This window comes from Artemia sp. Qi Xiang Cuo, chromosome 11 (genome assembly GCF_049724085.1).
Source record: "Artemia sp. Qi Xiang Cuo chromosome 11, ASM4972408v1, whole genome shotgun sequence".
NCBI classification, from domain to species: domain Eukaryota; kingdom Metazoa; phylum Arthropoda; class Branchiopoda; order Anostraca; family Artemiidae; genus Artemia; species Artemia sp. Qi Xiang Cuo.
In genome coordinates, this window is record NC_142804.1 from 7539495 (window position 1) to 7559941 (window position 20447).

The 20447-nt window shown below is 35.4% G+C and overlaps 1 protein-coding gene across 4 annotated transcripts in view; it reads right to left on the bottom strand.

Moving 5' to 3' along the window:
* Window positions 1–5190: 5190 nt before the first annotated feature.
* The window catches only part of LOC148946591 (PITH domain-containing protein GA19395), a 46139-nt gene continuing 30882 nt past the window's right edge, over window positions 5191–20447 (bottom strand). For all 4 annotated transcript variants that reach the window (XM_089096254.1, XM_089096252.1, XM_089096255.1 and 1 more), the window contains exons 4-6: window positions 18760–18837; window positions 8222–8326; window positions 5191–5454 (exon numbers count right to left, since the gene is read on the bottom strand). In XM_089096254.1, coding sequence (XP_088952380.1) covers window positions 5247–5454; window positions 8222–8326; window positions 18760–18837 — 391 coding nt within the window. In that variant the 3' untranslated portion in view covers window positions 5191–5246. The remainder of the gene's footprint in view (window positions 5455–8221; window positions 8327–18759; window positions 18838–20447) is intronic.

The following is a 20447-nucleotide window of genomic DNA, read 5'->3' on the forward strand; positions in this document are numbered from 1 at the left end:
TCTTTTTTCAGTAATCTTGTTTATGATGTTGATTTTTTGTTGTTGTTGTCAATATTATGAGAAATAGAAACATATATAGAAATAAAAATTGTTTTCAGTAAAGTGTAAATTATGTTCTGGTCTTTAGAAGGGAATCCGCCCTAATTCTCTTATTTTTGATTATTTTTTAGTTCGACTCGGTTATTCAGTGTAATTTCAGTTCATTTTGGGTCTCGTTTATTTATTGATAATGATTTACGGTAGTTATACGCTTGAGCAATTATTTGACTTTATTTCTACTCATCTTTGCTTTAATATTGTTCTCTACTTTTCTTTGAAAAACTTATTTCGTGGAAAAAGTCTTATTTAAGTAATAACACAAAAAAAGACAACTTTTAGTTAATATAGTATAGCCTTTTTGAAATAGCAAACAAATTGCTATTTATAGCAACACAGTAAAAATGGCATCTGATTGTTGTAATTAAATGGCCCTTGATTTCAGGAGTCGCTCTTAAGGAATTGGGATAAAAAATAAAATTTTAGAGTAAAGAGCGAGGTATGACACTCCTCCTATACGTAATAATTTCTGTTCGTCTTAAGTTTTGATGTTGCTCCTTACTTTCAATTGAAAAAACTTGTTTTTTTTATTTAATTTCTGATATTTTGATAATTATGGGAAATATGACTCCCCCTCTAAAAAATGCCTTCCTCACACGGAGAATCCCTCCATTGAAAATCCTTCATGCTTAAAATATCCCCCACCAGGAAAATTCCCTACGACAATTTAACAAAGAAGGCCTCCATAATCCAAATGCAGTTATTGAGGTTTTGGCAGTAGCGGGCATCAAATTTTAGGAAATAAACGTGGACGAAACATCATCAAAAATAGGCTCAAACAGCTTACCAGACAGCTTGAGAAGGTGTAGCTTTCCCTTTGAAGGTATAGTTGCCTTCGATATCTGCAAATTGTTAATGAATGCTTAAGAAGTTGTAGCTTTCTCTTTGAAAATATAGTTCCTTTCTGCATCACCTTGAGAAGCTGTAGCTTTCCTTTTAAAAGTATAGTTGCCTCTCAATCAGCAAATTGTCGATGTTGGAATTTTAAGCGTAAAACAAAATAGCTTGAGAAGTTGTAGCTTTCTTTTTGAAGATATTGTTCCTTTCTGTTTCAGCTTGAGAAGCTGTAGCTTTCTTTTTGAAGCTATAGTTGCCTTTCAATCAGAAAATTGTCGATGTTTGAATTTTTAAGCGTAAAACCAAATAGCTTGAGAAGTTGTAGCTTTCTTTTTGAAGATATAGTTCCTTTCTGTTTCAGCTTGAGAAGCTGTAGCTTTCCTTTTGAAGCTATAGTTGCCTTTTAATCAGCAAATTGTCGATGTTTGAATTTTTAAGCGTAAAACCAAATATCAGCAAATTGTCGATGTTTGAATTTTTAAGAGTAAAACCAAATTGCTTGAGAAGTTGTAGCTTTCTCTTTGAAGATATAGTTCCTTTTCTGTGTTAGCTTGAGACAGATTGAGAAGTTTTAGCTTTCCCATTGAATATATAGAAGCCCTTCCAATATCAGCATTTGTTAAAGTTTGAATTTTTAAGGATAAAAGTGCAAAACCAAATAGCTTAAGAAGTTGTCGCTTCATATTTGAAGATATAGTTGCCTTTCTATATCACCTTGAGAAGTTATAGCTTTCCTTTTGAAGGTATAGTTGCCTTTCGATATCAGCAAATTGTTAATGTTTGAATTTTTAAGGATGAAAAGCAACGTCAAAAAATTAGCTTCGCTTGTCTATTTTTATTATTCAGTGTAGCAGCAAAGGCGTATCCTGGATTTTTGTTTGGGTGAGGGGGTGCACGAAAAAAACCCTTCAAAACGCATCAAAATATGTTAATATGCATTTTAGTTATGTTTTTACGACTCGGACAAAATTTGTAGAGGAGAGTCAAATCCTGACACCTCCCCCCCCCCCCCTGGATATTTCCCAGGTGGCAACACAGACAAAATGTAATGCTGTCCAAAACACTATATTTTTAAGCAACAAAACGAAAAATTTTAGTGGATTATGGTTTTCAGAAATAAATATACCCAAGATAGGTGCAGGGGGCAGAAATATTAGTATTTTAGATGTGCAAAATATCAGTATTTTTTAGTATTTTGATGTTCTTGGTAGTTTGATGTCTAATTTTTCCGTCCCACAAAAATATTTATCGATACAACGAAAGTAGATTAAACAAAACAACTATAAAAACAACTGAAAAGCATAAAAATGAGTAAAAGAGATGAAAAAGAAATTCGTAAGCCTTTAAGAGAACTAAGAGACGAAGAATCATGGGTCTAATGAATGCATATTACGAAAATGTATGTGCTAATGAAAAAAAAACTGTCACAACTTTTTGGTTTTACAGAAGTTGAATTATATAAATATATGTAAAGCCTAAATTGCAAAGAGCACCAACATTTAATTTTCTTAGTTTTTATCACAGGCTGTTCACGGATCATAAGAACTGTACCGTTGTTAAATATGAAAGGCAACTCATATATTATTTAATTTTTGATTCTATTCAATTTTTCCTTGGCTTATAGTTCCAAAACAAAAATTTAATTCAAAACTTCAAATCACGATTTGGAAAATACGGACCAAATGAATCGAAAATTCAGCTTTCTGTCTACAGGAAACCTAAATTTCAAATTTTATTGGGATTTTTATTTTTATTTACTTTATTTTATTTTTCTACTTTGTAAGGGTGGATAAAACCGAACCAGTCGTCGCACAAGACTGGGAGAATGCTCATCCGAATAGATTGTTTTGGTTCTAATACCTTTTTTTTAGTTAATTTCTTTTGATCAGCTTCTAAAATTACAGTCGAAAGTCCTTGGACCTTCATGTATTGGAAAAAAACATCGTTTTCGCCAAATGTTGACCCGAAAGATGATGGAAAAACCTGTTTTTCGAAAAGCTTAAACCTTATGTTAGTAAGTCCATGGGTCTAAGGAAACCAAATGTTGAAAATGAGACTAGAAATCAAATTGGTCCGACCAAAAATAAGTCAAACAGTGTTTTCCACTTCTATGAACGCATGTTGAGTACCCTAAAAAAAAGAAAAATAAATATTGGACCGCCCGAAAAAGGGCAAATACAGAGAATAGATATAGACACACAAGTAATCAAGTGCATATATAAAGAGGGGTAGTTGAATTATCTATCATTATCAAATTATAAATCATAACATCTGTTTCCATAATGGCTAAGAGGAAAAAGAGGTTTTCCCTTCCGTTAAAGTTACAGAAATTATGATCATTAAACATGGTTCATTTCTAGAAAGTAGTTTTGATAGGAGATACTAAGTTTGTCAGGAATTTTAAGTTTAAAACTTCAAGGAAGTTTAAAATACAACCAAGCATTGACACCTTTATTGTCCTGACACTTTCATTTTTGCGCCTCTCCGCCTTAAGCAGCCCAAATTCCAATCAATTATTTCCGGGTAGGAAATAATTTATTAAATAACAATTATTTCAGGATTAGAAAAAGGTGTCAAAATCTATTGTTTTTTTCCTTTTTCAACGTGGGGGAGATTTTCCTTGAAGTTTTTTTTTAATTTGAGGGGTGGTTAGCAACGAGTTCCCGTCTTCCGCAGGATTAAATACCATACTCTCTTTAGTCAAATTGGCTATAAAAGGAGGAGGGGTTAACCATATATCCTCCAAATACAATAATTATGGTTATTAAACAACTAATTAGTGGTCTATCTTTTCACATGATCTTTTACAGGAAGTACCACAAAGGATTCCGTTGCTCCAAGTGCATGAGTAGTAAGTGATCTGGTAGTGATCATCTGGTAGTGATCTGGATAGTGATCTCCAAGTGATCATGCACTTGGAGTAGTTGCCCCAAGTGCATGAATAGTTAGTGATCTGGTAGTGATCATCTGATAGTGATCTCCAAGTGATCATGCACTTGGAGTAGTTGCTCCAAGTGCATGAATAGTTAGTGATCTGGCAGTGATCTTCAAGTGATCATATACTAGGAGTAGTTGCTCCAAGTGCATGAATAGTTAGTGATCTGTGATCATCTGGTAGTGATCTCCAAGCGATCATGCACTTGGAGTAGTTGCTCCAAGTGCATGAGTGATTCCTTGAAAGGGCTTTTCTCTGTCCTAGCATAGACTATTAATCTATGGATTATGGACCATAGATTTCTGGAAGTCTCATTAACCTAGCATATCAACTGCCGATACTAGCAAGCTACCTGGACACAACGCAGCGGAAATAAGGTTCTTAAGCTCTTGGGGGAAATGCCTTTTTTTAGGACTTATAGAAGGAATGTTCCTTAAAAACTATGATTAGGATATGAATAATGCGGTTTCATTTGGTATCAAGTATGAAAGACTATTGTCAGTAGCATGTATTATCTTGCCAAGTTAAGAGTATATAAAATACGGCCGTACCAAGGTGGCCATACCAAGATAAGAGTATATTAGATGAGTTTGTGGGGGGAATCATATGAGAGGGGATGGTTTAAGGCTTGAGGATATGAGGGACAAAGCAAGTGGATTAGTTGAAAGGATTCTGCGGGATCAGGAAATACAGGCATGGCAGTCCCAGCGTTCACATTTGAATTCATTAAGTCTTTATTGTCGGTTGAATGAGATTTGGGGTAAAGTTTGGATTTTTAAGATTGGTTTGAATAAAAAGAAAATAATGTCATTAATTGAAATGAGGGCTAGTAGTTTGGCACTGGGCCAAAGAAAAAATTTTATCGGGAGGGGAAGTTCAAAGGCTAGTCCATATTTTTGTCCTATTAATAGAAGTTTGAATGAAAGGGTATATAACTTGATGTGTGAATGCAAAAATCTAAATGATTGGAGAATTGAAGTGTTTGGTAGGAAGAATGTTCATTTTGAGTGGCTGGTGCGGATGAATGTTTCATGGGTATCAGAAGCTTGGCACAATTCCTTTGTCTCACGATGGATCATAGAGATAGGTTTCTATAAAATACGTTAGGATTTTTGTAATTCCTGTGTAATTGTTCTTTGTTTTATATTTTTTGCCATGGCCTATGGGCTTTAAGCTCAAATAAATTCTCTTCTATTCTTAATTTTTAAGATTCTCAAATCAGTGGATAAATCACTAAAAATAGTGTGTTTCGCAGTAAAATATTTTAATTACTATGTATTATTAAATATGTTTGAATAAATATATATTTTAAATATATAAAATTATTTAATTGAATATATATTTAATTAATATTAATATACAAAAAAAAAACCACTGATTAGTCGATTGGTTTAGATGCCAAATTCCAGTCAACAACGTGATCGGAAATTGACGGCGTAGTTTCATAGCTGCATATGGTTACACCATGCCTGTGTGCTTCTGTCCATTCACCACGAAGTCCTATGTAGTATATTTCAGTCATTTCGGCACCATAGTTCGAAGGAATATGGATACTCAAATGGTGCACTGAGGTGAACGTCACAACCCTAAAACAGTGTAAATTTAAGTAACTGTGGAATCTTATTTTATAAATAACATATTAATCAATAACCCCCATTGGAATAGTGTAACAACATTCACATTAACAAAATAATTGCTAACAACTAAAATAACAATGCATTCTAAGATACTATAACTTCACTTTTTCTCTCTAGCTGCAGAATCTAGTCTAATCTATTAAATAATTTATTTGCCTCACTGCAATTTGTTAACCCCCCCCCCCCTAGACTTTTACAAATGCCGTTGTTGGGGGTGTTATACTTTTTGGTATTTTTATTTTGAAAAAAAAAAAAAAAAAAAAACACTGCCCCACCTAGATTTAAAAAAAATATATTTACCCCCCCCTGCCCCCTCTATGTTTTCTTGAATTGACGCGCTGTAAATATGCTTAATTTCAAGATTTATTTTAAATAACTATAAAAAATTATTTTTAAGTGTCAAAAACAAATTGTTTGTGGTTTTGAAGCTTGCGAAAATGTAAACAGTCTCTGAATAAATAACGACAATAATAAGAGTACTGGCTAAAGTTTTCTTGAGGCAATGGGAGAAGCACAAAAAATGCATAGGAATTGTTAACGGGGTCGCATTTAACGATTGAACTAATGATCAATGACAATATCAATTTTAGCATAAAGTCTAACAATGACAAGCAATTCTAAATAAACAATGGCAATAACAGGAGTACTTGCTGAAGCTTTCTTTATAAATTTGAAGAGGTAATAAATATTAAATTAGAGTTTCTGACGAATTTAGTAGACGTCTGATCTGATGATCAATCACGATGACAATTCAAATAATGACAAACAATTCTAAATAAACAACAACAATAACAAGAGCACTTGCTAAAGCTTTCTTAAGGCAATGGGAGAGGTACAAAAATTGAATTAGAACTTTTGACAGTCGTAATTAAGGATCGAACTAATGATCAATGTCAATGACAGTTCTAGCATAATTTCAAACAATGACAAACAAGTCGAAATAAACAATGGCAAGAATAAGACTACTTGCTGGAGCTTTCTTGAGGCAATTGAAGAGGTAAAAAATATTGAATTAGAATTGTTAACGGTTGTATTTAACAATCAAACTAAGGATCAATGACAATTCTAGCATAAATTCTAACAATGAAAAACAAATCTAAATAAACAATGACAATAATAAGACTACTTGCTGAAGCTTTCTTGAGGCAACGGAAGAGGTAAAAATTTTGAACTATAATTTTTGACCGTCGTATTTGACGATTGTACTTAATGAACAACCATAGGGACACACTACTTTTTAATGAACAAATGTTGTTGTTGTGCAGCATGATTCTTCCATCAGATTGTTATTCCAACTGATCTTCTCTATATAAACCAGGACAATACGCAAGGAAATATTATCCCTTCCCTGGAATGGCCTAAGGAGGTTAAGATTTGTTTTCCGTAGCCTTTGTGCACCAATTCAAACTATATATTTAAAAAAGCTCAAAGCTGAATCGTTTACCTGGCTATATTTCCCTCAAGGAATGTCGCTCCTCCATGTCACTCAGAAGTAGCCTACTGTTTGAAGCCGCAGTTCTGGTTAAGGAAACTCATGAAGGTTCACCCTAACGCCATTATGGGGCCATGTAAGCACGATTTTCCTTCTGGGAATAGAAACAGAGGGAAGAGCTTGTGACAGAGTTGAAATCCTAGACTACCTCATAACACTGGATGAGCTCCAACCCTTTACACCAGTTTTATATAATAGATAATTATATGTTTTAGGTAACCTCATCCCCCCTCCTTTAGACTAAGAAAAAACAGCTGCTTGGAGTATAGAATTATTTTGTTGTCATTGCCAAACAAGGAGCTCATAGCCTCTTTTCTTTTGTGTTTTATTTGAATTGGCATACATTTCTTGCTGATACTTTTGTTTACGAAAATCCAAGGATATTTTTTTATTCGCGGAGTCCCATTGCTGAGATCTTTGCTGCTTCACAGAAGAAATGCATCTAGAAAATTTATTCATAAACTAAAGAACTTAAATATAACACATTAATTTTTTTTAATGTGTTTACCACCTAGTAAGTTTCAATGAAATTTAGTATTTTAATCTGCAGTATTTCATAATCGTAAAAGAATATTGATAATAACTTCATAATTTCTTTAAAATTGAGTATGTATACGCAACGGAACACTCAGTTATTCCATTTGACTTTTCGACTAATTCAAATTCTCGGGCAGCTTTCCTCTGTACGTAGTCATAAGTCATTTGATCACAGTTTTTAAGCTCAAGAAAAATCCATAAAATGATTCCTCGACAAACTTTGATGAAAACTGCGAGCTAAAATCCCAAAACTGCAGGTCAAGATGACCAGCTTAACTTCAGAGGGAAAATTAAGAAGAATTCCTCGGTATTAGAGACTGAAGAGGGAAAAGTCAAAATTTTCATTTAGTAACACAATTATTTTCAATTTGTTAATTTATTTTTAATCATTTTAACTTATTATTTAAAGTATCAAATCATTTAATTATTATTAGTTATTTGTTTTTTATTTTTAAATTTATTTTTATCTTATTAATTAATTACTAATTAATTAATTATTTTCATTTGTTAAATGCACCCTTTACTTTATTTTAATAAAATTTGAAAAATTACAAAATTATTATAACCATTAGATTATTTGTTCGAAATGTTGCGCCTCTAAATTTTCGGTACCCGGAGTAATCCCCCGGTGTAAGTACTCGGTAACGGTTAATTGCACCCTCAGAGAGGTGATACAAGTAAACATACTTAACAGGATATTCCAGCATTCCACTTTGGTCTTCCACCAATTCAAATTCTTGATCAGCCTTACTCTGTACATCGTCAAAGGTCATTTGCTCACGGTTTTTAAATCTAAAAGAAAACAATAAATTAACAATGCTGATAACAGCAGCAGCTGTATAAATTCCCTTTAGGCGAGGGGGAAAGAAAGGTTAGGAATTTAGAATTGTGTCATAAAAATGTTATATTCAATTTGACTACTATCAGATTTGATGCTGAAAGGTCGATATTTGACGGTTTGAAATGCACAATATGTAAACAGAGCTTTTGTTAATCCTTTAAGTTTAAAAAAGTCTAAAATACAAAATTTCAAATACATAGATTATTTTCCAATATCTACAATCCGCATGTGCTATAGCTAACCATATCTGACCATTATAAAGACGACTAAAGCATCTTTCTCAAGGAGGAGGGGGGCAAAACACAAAGAATACATGTTCTTAGACAATTATTAAAGGGGAAGGAATGTCACAGGCCATTCGATCACAAATTTTTAAAGCTAAAAAAAAAATATCTAATTCAACAACGATAATAACAGCAGTTTTTCTAATTCGTATTCCATTTCCGAGGAAGAAGGGTAGGAGGATTGGTTTGGGATGTGAAACCTTGTCAGACAAATCTTATATTTAATTTTACAATCATGAAATTTGTTTTGGTATACACAAAGTTTAGGAAGGAGTTATTCTAAAACTTTAAATAAAAAAAATGTATGTGTATTACAAATATTCGAAGTATGTTTTTGTACTTTATTATATCTAAAATTTATATCCTGCACCAGAGGTGCAGCGGTCCAGCCCTCAAGAAATGAATCAGAATATTTTTCCTATGAAGGAGCGGGTATAAAAAATGTACGGTTACTGTATATTTCTGTACGATGCCAATAGGTTGATTCAAAATTAAACCCGGAAAGTCTAACCCAATAAAGCATTAATGACGCGTAATTAAAAAAAAAGATCTTCTTCTGGTAGACAAATCCAGTTTGGTTTACTTTTGTCAGAGAAGGTAGTGCTGCGCTGTCAAAAGGTAGGGAGCTATGTGATTTTTCCAAGAAGCTGTTTACAAACTTTTCATAGTCAGCGTAATAGCGCTGCCTAAGTTAAGAGCGATGTTGGCAGAATGTATTATTTTATTTTCTTGGTCTCAGACCAGGGCACTTCGTATCGAAGGAGTTGTCTTAGAAACTTTGAAAAGGGCTCATTCGATTGGAAATTGCAATGGCTAGTGCCCTCCTAAATAGTCGAAAGCGATTGAAGGGCAACTAACCCCCCCCCCCACGCCCATCATTCCCCCAAACACCTCCAATCAAAAACTTGAGATAGCCATTTTGTTCAGCGTAGTTGATTTCCAGACAGAAAATATGTTATAGAGGAGGTCACTCCCCAACAACCCTCAGGGCAAGGGTTTTAAGTTATGCCCTGAGGGCATATAAGAACGATGTCGGCACAATGTATTATTTATTATTTTCTTCCTTTAGAGCAGGGCACTTCGTATCGAAGAAGTTGTCGTAGAAATTTCGAAAAGGCCTCATTCAATTGGAAATTGGAGTGAATTGTGCCCTTTTTATTAGTCGAAAGGGATTGGAAGGCAGCTAACACCCCTTCCACGCCCACCATTCCCGAAACACATCCAATCAAAATTTTGATACAGACATTTTGTTCAGTGTAGTTAAATTCCAGACAGAAAATATGTTTTTAAGGAGGTCACTCTCCCACAGACCTCAAGGCAAGGGTTGTAAGTTATACCTTAGGGGGACATAAGGTTTTTAAAAAAAGCGTTGTCTTGAATACATCAAAAAGGTCTCCTTCGTCTTTAAAATCCAATAGCCATTGCCCTTACTTATTGTTTACATGAATTGATAACAACATACCACTTTTGCATTATCGCCTTTTTACCCAATATGTCCCCTAAAAATTTTAATACAGCCATTTTCTTCAACGTAGTTGAAAGTTCTGGAAATTAGGTCTTTTAGGATAAACTCCCCCCCCCCACAGCCCGCCGGGCAAGGGTTGTAAGTTATGCCCTGGGGGTACATAAGGGTTTTATAGAACGCGTTGTCATAGAAACTTCAAAAAGGGCTCATTCGATTGGAAATTGAAATGGCTAGTGTCCTTTTTTAATAGTCGAAAGTTATTGGAAGGCAACTAACACCCCTTCCACACGAACCATTTCCCCAAACTCATCCAATCAAAGTTTTGAGATATCCTTTTAGTTCCGCGCAGTTTAAAGTTCAGGAAATTATACCTTTGAGCAGGGCACTCCCCCCACAGTCTTCAGGGAAAGGGTTATAAGTTATGCCCTGGGGGCATATAAGTTTTATTGAAATCTTTGTTGCAGAAACTTGAAAAAGGGTTCATTCGTTTGGAAATTCAAAGGTCTAGTGCTCTTTTTAATAGTCGAAAGTGACTTCAGCGCAACTAACCCCACTCTCACACCCACCTTTTCCCCAAACACATCCAATCCAAATTTTTAGATAGCAATTTTGTTCAGCATAGTTGTTTTCCAGATAGAAATTATGTTTCTGAGTAGGACAATCCCCCACAGCCCTCAAGGCAAGGGTTGTAAGTTATGCCCTGGGGGCAAATAAGGTCTTAAAGAAAGCGTTGTCGTAGAAACTTCAAAAAAGGATCATTCGAATGGAAATACAAAGGGCTAGTGCCCTTTTTAATTGTCGAAAGTGATTGGAGGGCAACTAACCCCCCTCTCACGCCCACCTTTTCCCCAAACACATCCAATCAAAATTTTAAGATAGCCATTTTGTCCAACGTAGTTGAAAGTTCTGGAAATTAAGTCTTTGAGGATGACGACCCCCCCCCATCCCTAAGGGCAAGGGTTGTAAGTTATGCCCTGGGGGCAAATAAGGTTTTTATAGAACGCGTTGTCATAGAAACTTAACAAAATGGCTCATTCGATTGGAAATTCAAATGGCTAGTGCCCTTTTTAAAAGTCGGAAGTGATTGAAAGACAACTAACACCCCTTCCACACGCACCATTTCCCCAAAAATATCCAATCAAAATTTTGTTGAGATAGCCATTTTGTTCCACGCAGTTTAAAGTTCAGGAAATTATACCTTTGACTATGAACACTTCCCCCACAATCTTCAGGGCAAGGTTTATAAGTTATTCCCTGGGGGCAAATAAGGTTTTTAGGTTGAGAAATCTTTGTCGTAAGAAACTTGAAAAAGTGGCTTCATTCTGATTGGAAATTCAAAGGGCTAATGCCCTTTTTAATAGTCTCAAAAGTGATTTGAGGGCAAATAACACCCCTCTCACGCCCAACTTTTCCTCAAACACGTCCAATCAAAATTTTTAGATAGCCATTTTATTGAACGTAGTTGAAAGTTTTGGAAATTAGGTCTTTGAGGATGACAACCCCTCCAACCCCACATCCCTCAGGGCAAGGGTCGTAAGTTATGCCCTAGGGGCATATGAGGTATTTTATAGAAAGTGATGTTGTAGAAACTTCAAAAAGGCCTCATTCAATTGGAAATTGAAATGGCTAGTGCCCTTTTAATAGTCGAAAGTGATTGAAAGGCAACTAACACCCCTTCCACACGAACCATTTCCCCAAACTCATCCAATCAAAGTTTTGAGATATCCTTTTTGTTCCGCGCAGTTTAAAGTTCAGGAAATTATAACTTTGAGCAGGGCACTCCCCCCACAGTCTTCAGGGCAACGGTTATAATTTATGCCCTGGGGGCATATAAGTTTTATTGAAATCTTTGTTGCAGAAACTTGAAAAAGGGTTCATTCGTTTGGAAATTCAAAGGTCTAGTGCTCTTTTTAATAGTCGAAAGTGACTTCAGCGCAACTAACCCCACTCTCACACCCACCTTTTCCCCAAACACATCCAATCCAAATTTTTAGATAGCAATTTTGTTCAGCATAGTTGTTTTCCAGATAGAAATTATGTTTCTGAGTAGGACAATCCCCCACAGCCCTCAAGGCAAGGGTTGTAAGTTATGCCCTGGGGGCAAATAAGGTTTAAAGAAAGCGTTGTCGTAGAAACTTCAAAAAAGGATCATTCGAATGGAAATTCAAAGGGCTAGTGCCCTTCTTAATAGTCGAAAGTGGTTGGAGAGCAACTAACCCCCCTTTCACGGCAACCTTTTCCCTAAATGCATCCAATCAAAATTTCATGATACCCATTTTGTCCAACGCAGTTTAAAGTTTTGGAAGTTAAACATTTGAGGAAGGCAACCCCCCCACAGCCCTCAGGGCAAGGGTTGTAAGTTATGCTCTGGGGGCATATAAGGTTTTTATAGAAAGCGTTGTCATAGAAACTTAACAAAATGGCTCATTCGATTGGAAATTCAAATGGCTAGTGCCCTTTTTAAAAGTCGGAAGTGATTGAAAGACAACTAACACCCCTTCCACACGCACCATTTCCCCAAAAATATCCAATCAAAATTTTGTTGAGATAGCCATTTTGTTCCACGCAGTTTAAAGTTCAGGAAATTATACCTTTGACTAGAACACTTCCCCCACAGTTTTCAGGGCAAGGGTTATAAGTTAATCCCTGGGGCATATAAGTTTTTATTGAAATCTTTGTCGTAGAAACTTGAAAAAGAGCTCATTCGATTGTAAATTCAAAGGGCTAATGCCCTTGTTAATAGTCTCGAAAGTGATTTGAGGGCAAATAACACCCCTCTCACGCCCAACTTTTCCTCAAACACGTCCAATCAAAATTTTTAGATAGCCATTTTATTGAACGTAGTTGTAAGTTTTGGAGATTAGGTCTTTAAGGATAACAACCCCTCCACCCCCACAGCCCTCAGGGCAATGGTTGTAAGTTATGCCCTGGCGGCATATGCGGTTTTTATAGAAAGCGATGTTGTAGAAACTTCAAAAAGGGCTCATTCGATTGGAAATTGAAAGAGCTAATCCCCTTTTAATAGTCGGAAGTGACTCAAGGGCAACAAACCCCCCTATAACTCCTGACATTTTCCCAAACCCATACGATCAAAATTTTTATACAGCAAATTTGTTGGACACACTCAAAACTTCTGAAAACTAGATCTTTTATGACAATAACCCCCTCAGAACCCTTATTGAAGGGGTTGTAAGATATACCCTGGGGGCATATAAGGTTAACATATACAAGTTGTTTTAGAAAATTAATATAGGCCTCAATTGATTGGAAGTGAAAATTGCCCTTTTTAATAGTCGAAAGTGAGTGGAGAGTAATTAAACCCCCTCTCATGCCAACCATTTCCCAAAACACATTCAATCAAAGTTTACAGATAGCCATTTTGTTTAACATAATTGAAATCTCTAAAAATAATGTATTTAAGGATGACAAACCCTCTCCCTCAGAGCCCTCAGGGCACTGGTTGGAAGTTATGCCCTGGGGGCATATAAGGTTCTTATAGCTAAGAGTTGTCGTACAAACTTCAAAAGGGGCTCATTCAATTGGAAATTGAGAGGGCTAGTGCCCTTTTTAATAGTTGAAAGTGATTAGAGGGTAACTAACCCCCCTCTCACGCCCACCATTCCCCCAAACTTATCCAATCAAAATTTTCAGATAGCCATTTTGTTCAACGTTGCAGAAAGTTTTGGAAATTAGGTCTTTGAGGATCACACCCCCCAGCCCTCAGGGCAAGGGTTGTAAGTTATGCCCGTGGGGCATACAAGGTTTTATTGAAAGTGTTGTCGTAGAAACTTCAAAAGGGCTCATTTGATTGGAAATTGAAAGGGCTAGTTCCTTTTGTAATAGTTGAAAGTGATTGGAGTGCGACTAACGCCCCTCTCACACCAACCATTTTCCCAGACACATCCAATCAAAATTTTGAGATGGCCATTTTGTTTAACGTAGTTATAAGTTCTGGAAATTAGGTTTTTGAGGATGGCAACCACCCTCACAGCCCTTAGGGTAAGGGTTGTAATTTATGCCCTGGGGGCATATAAGGTGCTTATAAAAAATATTATCGTAGAAACTCAAAAAGAGCTCATTCGATTGGAAATCGAAAGGCCTAGTGCCCTTTTTAATAGTCAAAAGTGATTGGAAGGCTTGACATTTTTATAGTAAAGATAGACGTGGGTATGATGTATTATTTTTTTGTCGTTGTTGTTGTTTAGAATAGGGCACTTCGTATCGAAGGAGTTGTCGTAGGAACTTCGAAAAGGGCTCATTGGATTGAAAATAGAAAAGGCTGATGCTCTTTTTGATAGTCTAAAGTGAATGGAGGGCAACTAATCCCCCTCCCACGCCCACCCTACCATTTGCCTTTATGTTTAAAAACTAAATGTTGCTATAAGATTAAATCAAAATACACTGTGTTAACACTAATTCTCAATAAGGGATCTCAGCAGTATCCCAAAAATGACTGAGGGTATTGTGTTCAAACTTTTGGGGATGCTTCTGTTCTTAAAACTCAACCAACTCAAAATACCGTAATTACATCCAACCCATCAAGGTAAGTAAAAAGATGTTTTTACGAATTGTGTCAAGCTCTCTCTTTCAGGTCAACTAAAGGAGTTATGAAACTAAATTAAACACTACTATATGTGTCCAGGTTTTTAAAAGGGTGTATGTTGTCAAAATTGCTGAAAATTTTTCTCCAGCATACAAATAGCAGGCCAAACTATAAATTCTTAAAAAAACGAAGAGATTTGAAGTATTATTTTCTTTTTCCCTGAAAAATCTATGTCAATATAAAACGAACAGAAATAAATTTAAGCTACTTATCCCACAAAGTTTTTCAAAGAAAAGTAAAGAACTCCATTCAACAAAAAAACAATACAAATAAAATAAAATAATCTTCATAAGCGGGAAACTACCTTAAATTAACATCGATAAATAAATGAAACCCAAAAACGAACAGAAATTACAATAAATAACCGAGTCAAACTCAAAACGAGCAGAAATTAACATAAGTTGGGCTCAAAACCCCTATGCCTTCCCAAGACCAGATCATAATCTGCACTTTACTGAAAAAAATACAAATGAGTGTGTATTGTCAGTTTAATATACATATACTGATATTTAGTAATCAAATGTTAATATTATTTGATTCATTAAAGTTATAAAAGTAAAAACATTTATATTTTTTTCAGTAAAGTTGAAATTTCCAGCGTATTTTAGGGGGATGTTGTAAAAAGCTAAAGGTGTCCTGTGCATACTGCTATTAATGCTATTACTACTACTCATGTTAAGGGTTTTAAGGTAAAGCTTTTAGGGAATGTTAAGGGGATGTTGAACTAAATCAAATAAAACAAATTGTGCTGGTAGATTGCCAAAAGGTTGTATCAGCAATATCTCAGGAAAACCTTATAGCATTATGTTGAATCTTTCAGGGTATGTTGAGGGAGAATTTTAACTAAACCATCGGCACTAAGTGCATTATTGCTACGACTGCTACTACTGCCGCTACGATTTCCACTACTACTAAGGCTAATGGTGTTAAGATGAAAACTTTCAGATAATGTTTAGGGGGAATTTCCACCAAATCAAAGCACATTACCTACATACAGGTCGTCAAAAGGGCATAAAAGCAATTTCTTAAGAACGGGTATATTAAGTTAAGAACGGACTATTAAGTTGAAAACTTCAGGCCAAGTTGAGGGGGATGTTAAACAAACAATAGGTACTATGTGCATGTTACCACTATTGCTACTATTACTACTACTGCTACGACTACGACTTCTACTGGGGCGAATGGTATTAAGGTGAAAAATTTTAGGGAGTATTTAGGGGAATGTTGAACTAAAACAAACCAAACAATGTTAAATTAGGTTTAAATAATACTATGTGAGAAATTTCTCAAAAACATCTTAGATTATTAAGTTAAAACTTCGAGGATATGTTTATATGGATGTTGAACTAACAAAAAGGCGCTCGGTGTATACTGCTACTACTACGCCTACTAGTGCTGAGGCTAAAGGTATTAAGATAAAACTTTCAGGGAATGTTTAAGAGGATGTTAAATTAAAGCAAAACACTGCTACTACAACTTGAATGGTACTCCTAGAACTTCAAAGAAGGTATTTGCAATATCTAAGTAACAGCTAAGCGTATTTTGACAAAATCAAAAGGCACTATGTACATCTATGTTGTCTATGATGTTTGTGCATTATCTCCGGGACGGCTATAATATAATGCACAGTTAAACTGGATAGTAACAGTAGCCCTACTATTTCTATGGCTCCTATTTTTGTAGCCTTTTTTTGAAGTGCACTACCTGGATAAATTTTAGAAAAGATTCTCAGAGGGGTTAAATGAATAATGAAGCGAATTTTGAAGAGCCAAATGTAAAGTCTATCACTTCTATCATGCCAGTCCAATGTAAATCCACAAAAATTTTCAGCAAAACGTTTATAGGGTACTTGAGACTAAATCAAAAGACACTTAGTACATGCAGGCTGTAAAAATGACAACTTTCGCACCACCTTTATACACCACACTACTACTACAACTACTACTGCTACATCTATTACTACAAAGACTTCTAATAGTACTACTGAAGCTATGGGTATTACATTGAAAATTTCAGGGAATGTTGAAGAGGACAGTGAACTAAATTGAAACATCCCTGAAACAACCGAAAGGTTATATATGTATACTAGCCCTACTACTTATACTACTATTACTTCTACTACTATTCAGGCTAAGGGTATTGAGGCGATATTTTCGGAAAATACTAGGAGATATGTTAAACTAAATTGAAACATACTGTATGTAAGCAGGCTGTCAAATGGCCGTATCAGCAGTATATCATAACGGCTTAGAGCATTAGGTTGAACCGTTCAGAGCATAGTGAGGAGTATGTTGAGCTAACAAAATGCACTATTTCCATACTACCACAACTAGTAGTAGTACTGTAGTTTATCAATAGGACGTATCAAAAATATCTCGGAAACAGGTCAAAGCATTACGTTGAAATTATCAGGGCATGAGGAGGGGATAATGTACAAGACCGAAAAGGCCCAATACAAATGCCCTTGCTGTTTACAGCTAATACTACTACTGGTATCACTAATACTACTCCTATTGCTCCTTCGATTACTTCTGCTAGGGTATAGGTTATGCCCTATACCTTAGAATATGGTATAAAGTGAAAACTTTCATGGGAAGTCTATGTTATTTTAAAAGTGAATCAAAAGGCACTATGCGTATACTGATTGCCACTAGGACGTCTCAGCAATATCTAAAGAACAACTGAGGGTATTAAGTTGAAAATTTCAGAGCCACTACTTTTACTGTTTCTGCAGGTTGTCAAATAGCATAAATAGAATGTTTCGGAAATGGTATTAAGTTTTATTTTTCATGAAAGTTGTAGGAGGTGTAAAAACTAAATAAAATAATACTATGTGTCGCCCGATTTTCAAAAAGGCGTATGGATTCACACAAAAAAAACAAAAATATTTAGTGTTTTTTGTTTGTTTTTTCTTTTCCAAGGAAAAAGACCATGTCAATAAAAAACGAAGAGAAATAGATGTAAAAGACTTTTTCCACAAAATAAGTTTTTCGAAGAAAAGTAAAGAGCTACATTTAACCAAAAATGAGCAGAAGTAAAGCCAAACAATTTTCCAGGCGTAAGACTTCTCCCAAAATTACCATCAATGAAACCGAAAACAAACAGTAATTATAGTAAATAACTGAGTCAAACTTAAAGCAATAAGAAACTAGGATGGGTACGGTATGCTCATGCCTTCTGAAGGCCAGAATATGGTTTGCACTTTACTGAAAACAAATACGCTGTAAATCTACGTTCATCTGTTGTTGTTTTTTTTCAGTAATCTTGGTTATGCTGATATCTTGTTTTTTTTCGATATTATGAGAAATAGAAACATCCAGCTCAAAATAAAGATTGTTTTCAGTAAAGTGCAAACTATGTTCTGGTCTTCTATAGGCATGGGGGGCGTCAGCCCTACTTATGTTAGTTTCTGCTTGTTTTGAGTTTGACCTGGTTATTCATTGTAATTTCTCTTCGGTTTCGGTCTCATTTATTCATTGATGGTGATTTGTGGAAGTTTTACGCTTGGAAAATTATTTGGATTTATTTCTTCTCATTTTTGGTGTATTGTAACTCTTTACTTTTCATTAGAAAAATTTATTTTGTGGACATTTTTTTTGAAGATAATTAAAAAAGTAAAGATGCCTTTTTTTCTTTGTTTATTTTTACGAAAATGCCTTGAAATATCTTGGAAAAACCTACTTATTTAATGTAAGTAAAGAGTTAGAAAATGGCTTGACCAAATTAGTTGTTACATAGGAGGATGCTGCCCCCTTGGCATTTTTTTGTGCATTAACCATGCAATCAGGATGTAAAGACACCCTACCATATCTCCAAATATACATTAACTATGTAAGTGTATGTTTTTCTTCAGTTGGAACCCTTTTAAATAGGATCCTAGCTACCATCACCCCCCCCCCCACCCTGAACAACCAAAACTTAGAGTTTTTTAGATACACCAGTCTGGATGTTCTATATAAATTGCATGAGACTGACTTCTATTTTTTTTAAATAAGAAAACTAAAAAAAACTTCGATTGATTAAGAAACTTACAGTCGCATTTTTGCTGGGTGGCTTCCTCTTTCTCCACCAATGACAATGATTCCTTTGAGCTTCACATTACCAGTAAATCTGAAAAATATATAAAATTTAAAGAAATCTATTTAGAAATAATGATTTGTTTTTTCTAAATCGTTTCTTACATTTAGTCTAAGACCTTTTTGACACTTGGTATGGAATTTTTTTTGTCTAGTCTTTAATTATTGTTCCCTAATACTGAATTCATGGCCCTAAAATCAATGCCATAAAATGCCCTGTCTATTATGCCCATTGCTCTGTGCATAACATAGCCCAGACTTATTGCCTAACATCTAGTTTGTCAACTCTGAAAAAAGTTACTTTTGACAAAAGCTACTTTGAAAAAAGACCTTTTTGACACTTGATAAGGAATTTTTTTGTCTAGTTTTAATTATTGTTACCTAATACTGAATTAATTGCCCTAAAATCAATGCCATAGAATGCACTGCCTATTATGCCCATTGCTCTGGGCATAATATTTTCCAGACTTATCGCCCTAAAATCAAGTTTGTCAACTCTGAAAAAAGCTACTAGGGCTGCTCCATGCATAGAATAAAATATATTTTATTTACTACAATAGCTGGAGCTAACATGAGCATGTCATGACACAAAAAAAGACCCAAAACAAGGATAAAAAAAAATAGCAACCCCAAAAATTACGGCAGCAAGAGCAGCTAAAAGGTCAATAAATTAAAATGAGTCAATAAGAGAATTAATATAAAATTAATATAAGTCAAGAATCAATTTTTACAGTTAAAATAGTAACCATTTATTCAGAATATATCAGAATATTAAATATACAAATGGTTAGTACATTCAAAAACACTCACAGGCAAATACTTACTTAGAACTTAGGTCCTCATGAGCCATCTGTAGGGCATAAGGCATAGACGAAGCCTCGGTAATTTTCACGTATTAGTGCTGCGGTGAGTACATCCTCCCACTGGGGTTGTGGTGATGTGTGAGCACTGCGTAGACCACGATCGTACATGCGTCTGAGCGTGTTTCTCGGTCTTCCCCTCTGTCGACACCCACGCAGCTACCATTGTTGAACCAGGTACGGGATTCTGAAGTCCTCCATTCGAAGGACTGGGCCAAAATATCTCCATCTCTTCTTCTTAATCACTTCAGTAATACGCAGCTGGCCAGTTTTCTGCGAACCTCGATGTTGCTGACTTTTTGACACCAACCGATATTCAGCATGCGTCTCAAGCACATATTTTCGAAAGCTGCGAGTCTTTTCTCTGTCCTAACATCTAGTTTCCAGCACTCACTGGCATACAATAGCACAGGCAAAACGTTGTTATTAAGAACTCGCAGCTTTAGTGCAAGTGAGTACTTCTTTGATTTCCATACTGGCTTACGTTTGATGAAAGCAGCGTTTGCCATGCCTATTCTTCTCATGACCTCATTTTGCACCTCTCCTGTGTAATCGACCCAGCTTCCAAGGTACTTAAATTCCTGGACTTGCTCAACTCTGCGATTTTTGTAGAGGAACTCGACTGCCGAGTCTGATGTTGCCATTGATTTAGTCTTGTCTATGTTGATGTTTAGGCCGACTTTCTCCGCTTTAACACTCACTTTGTTAAGGAGCTCATGGAGTCGCCGCTTTGTCTTTTCCAAAAGTGCCATGTCATCTGCAAAGTCGAGGTCTTAAAGGATTT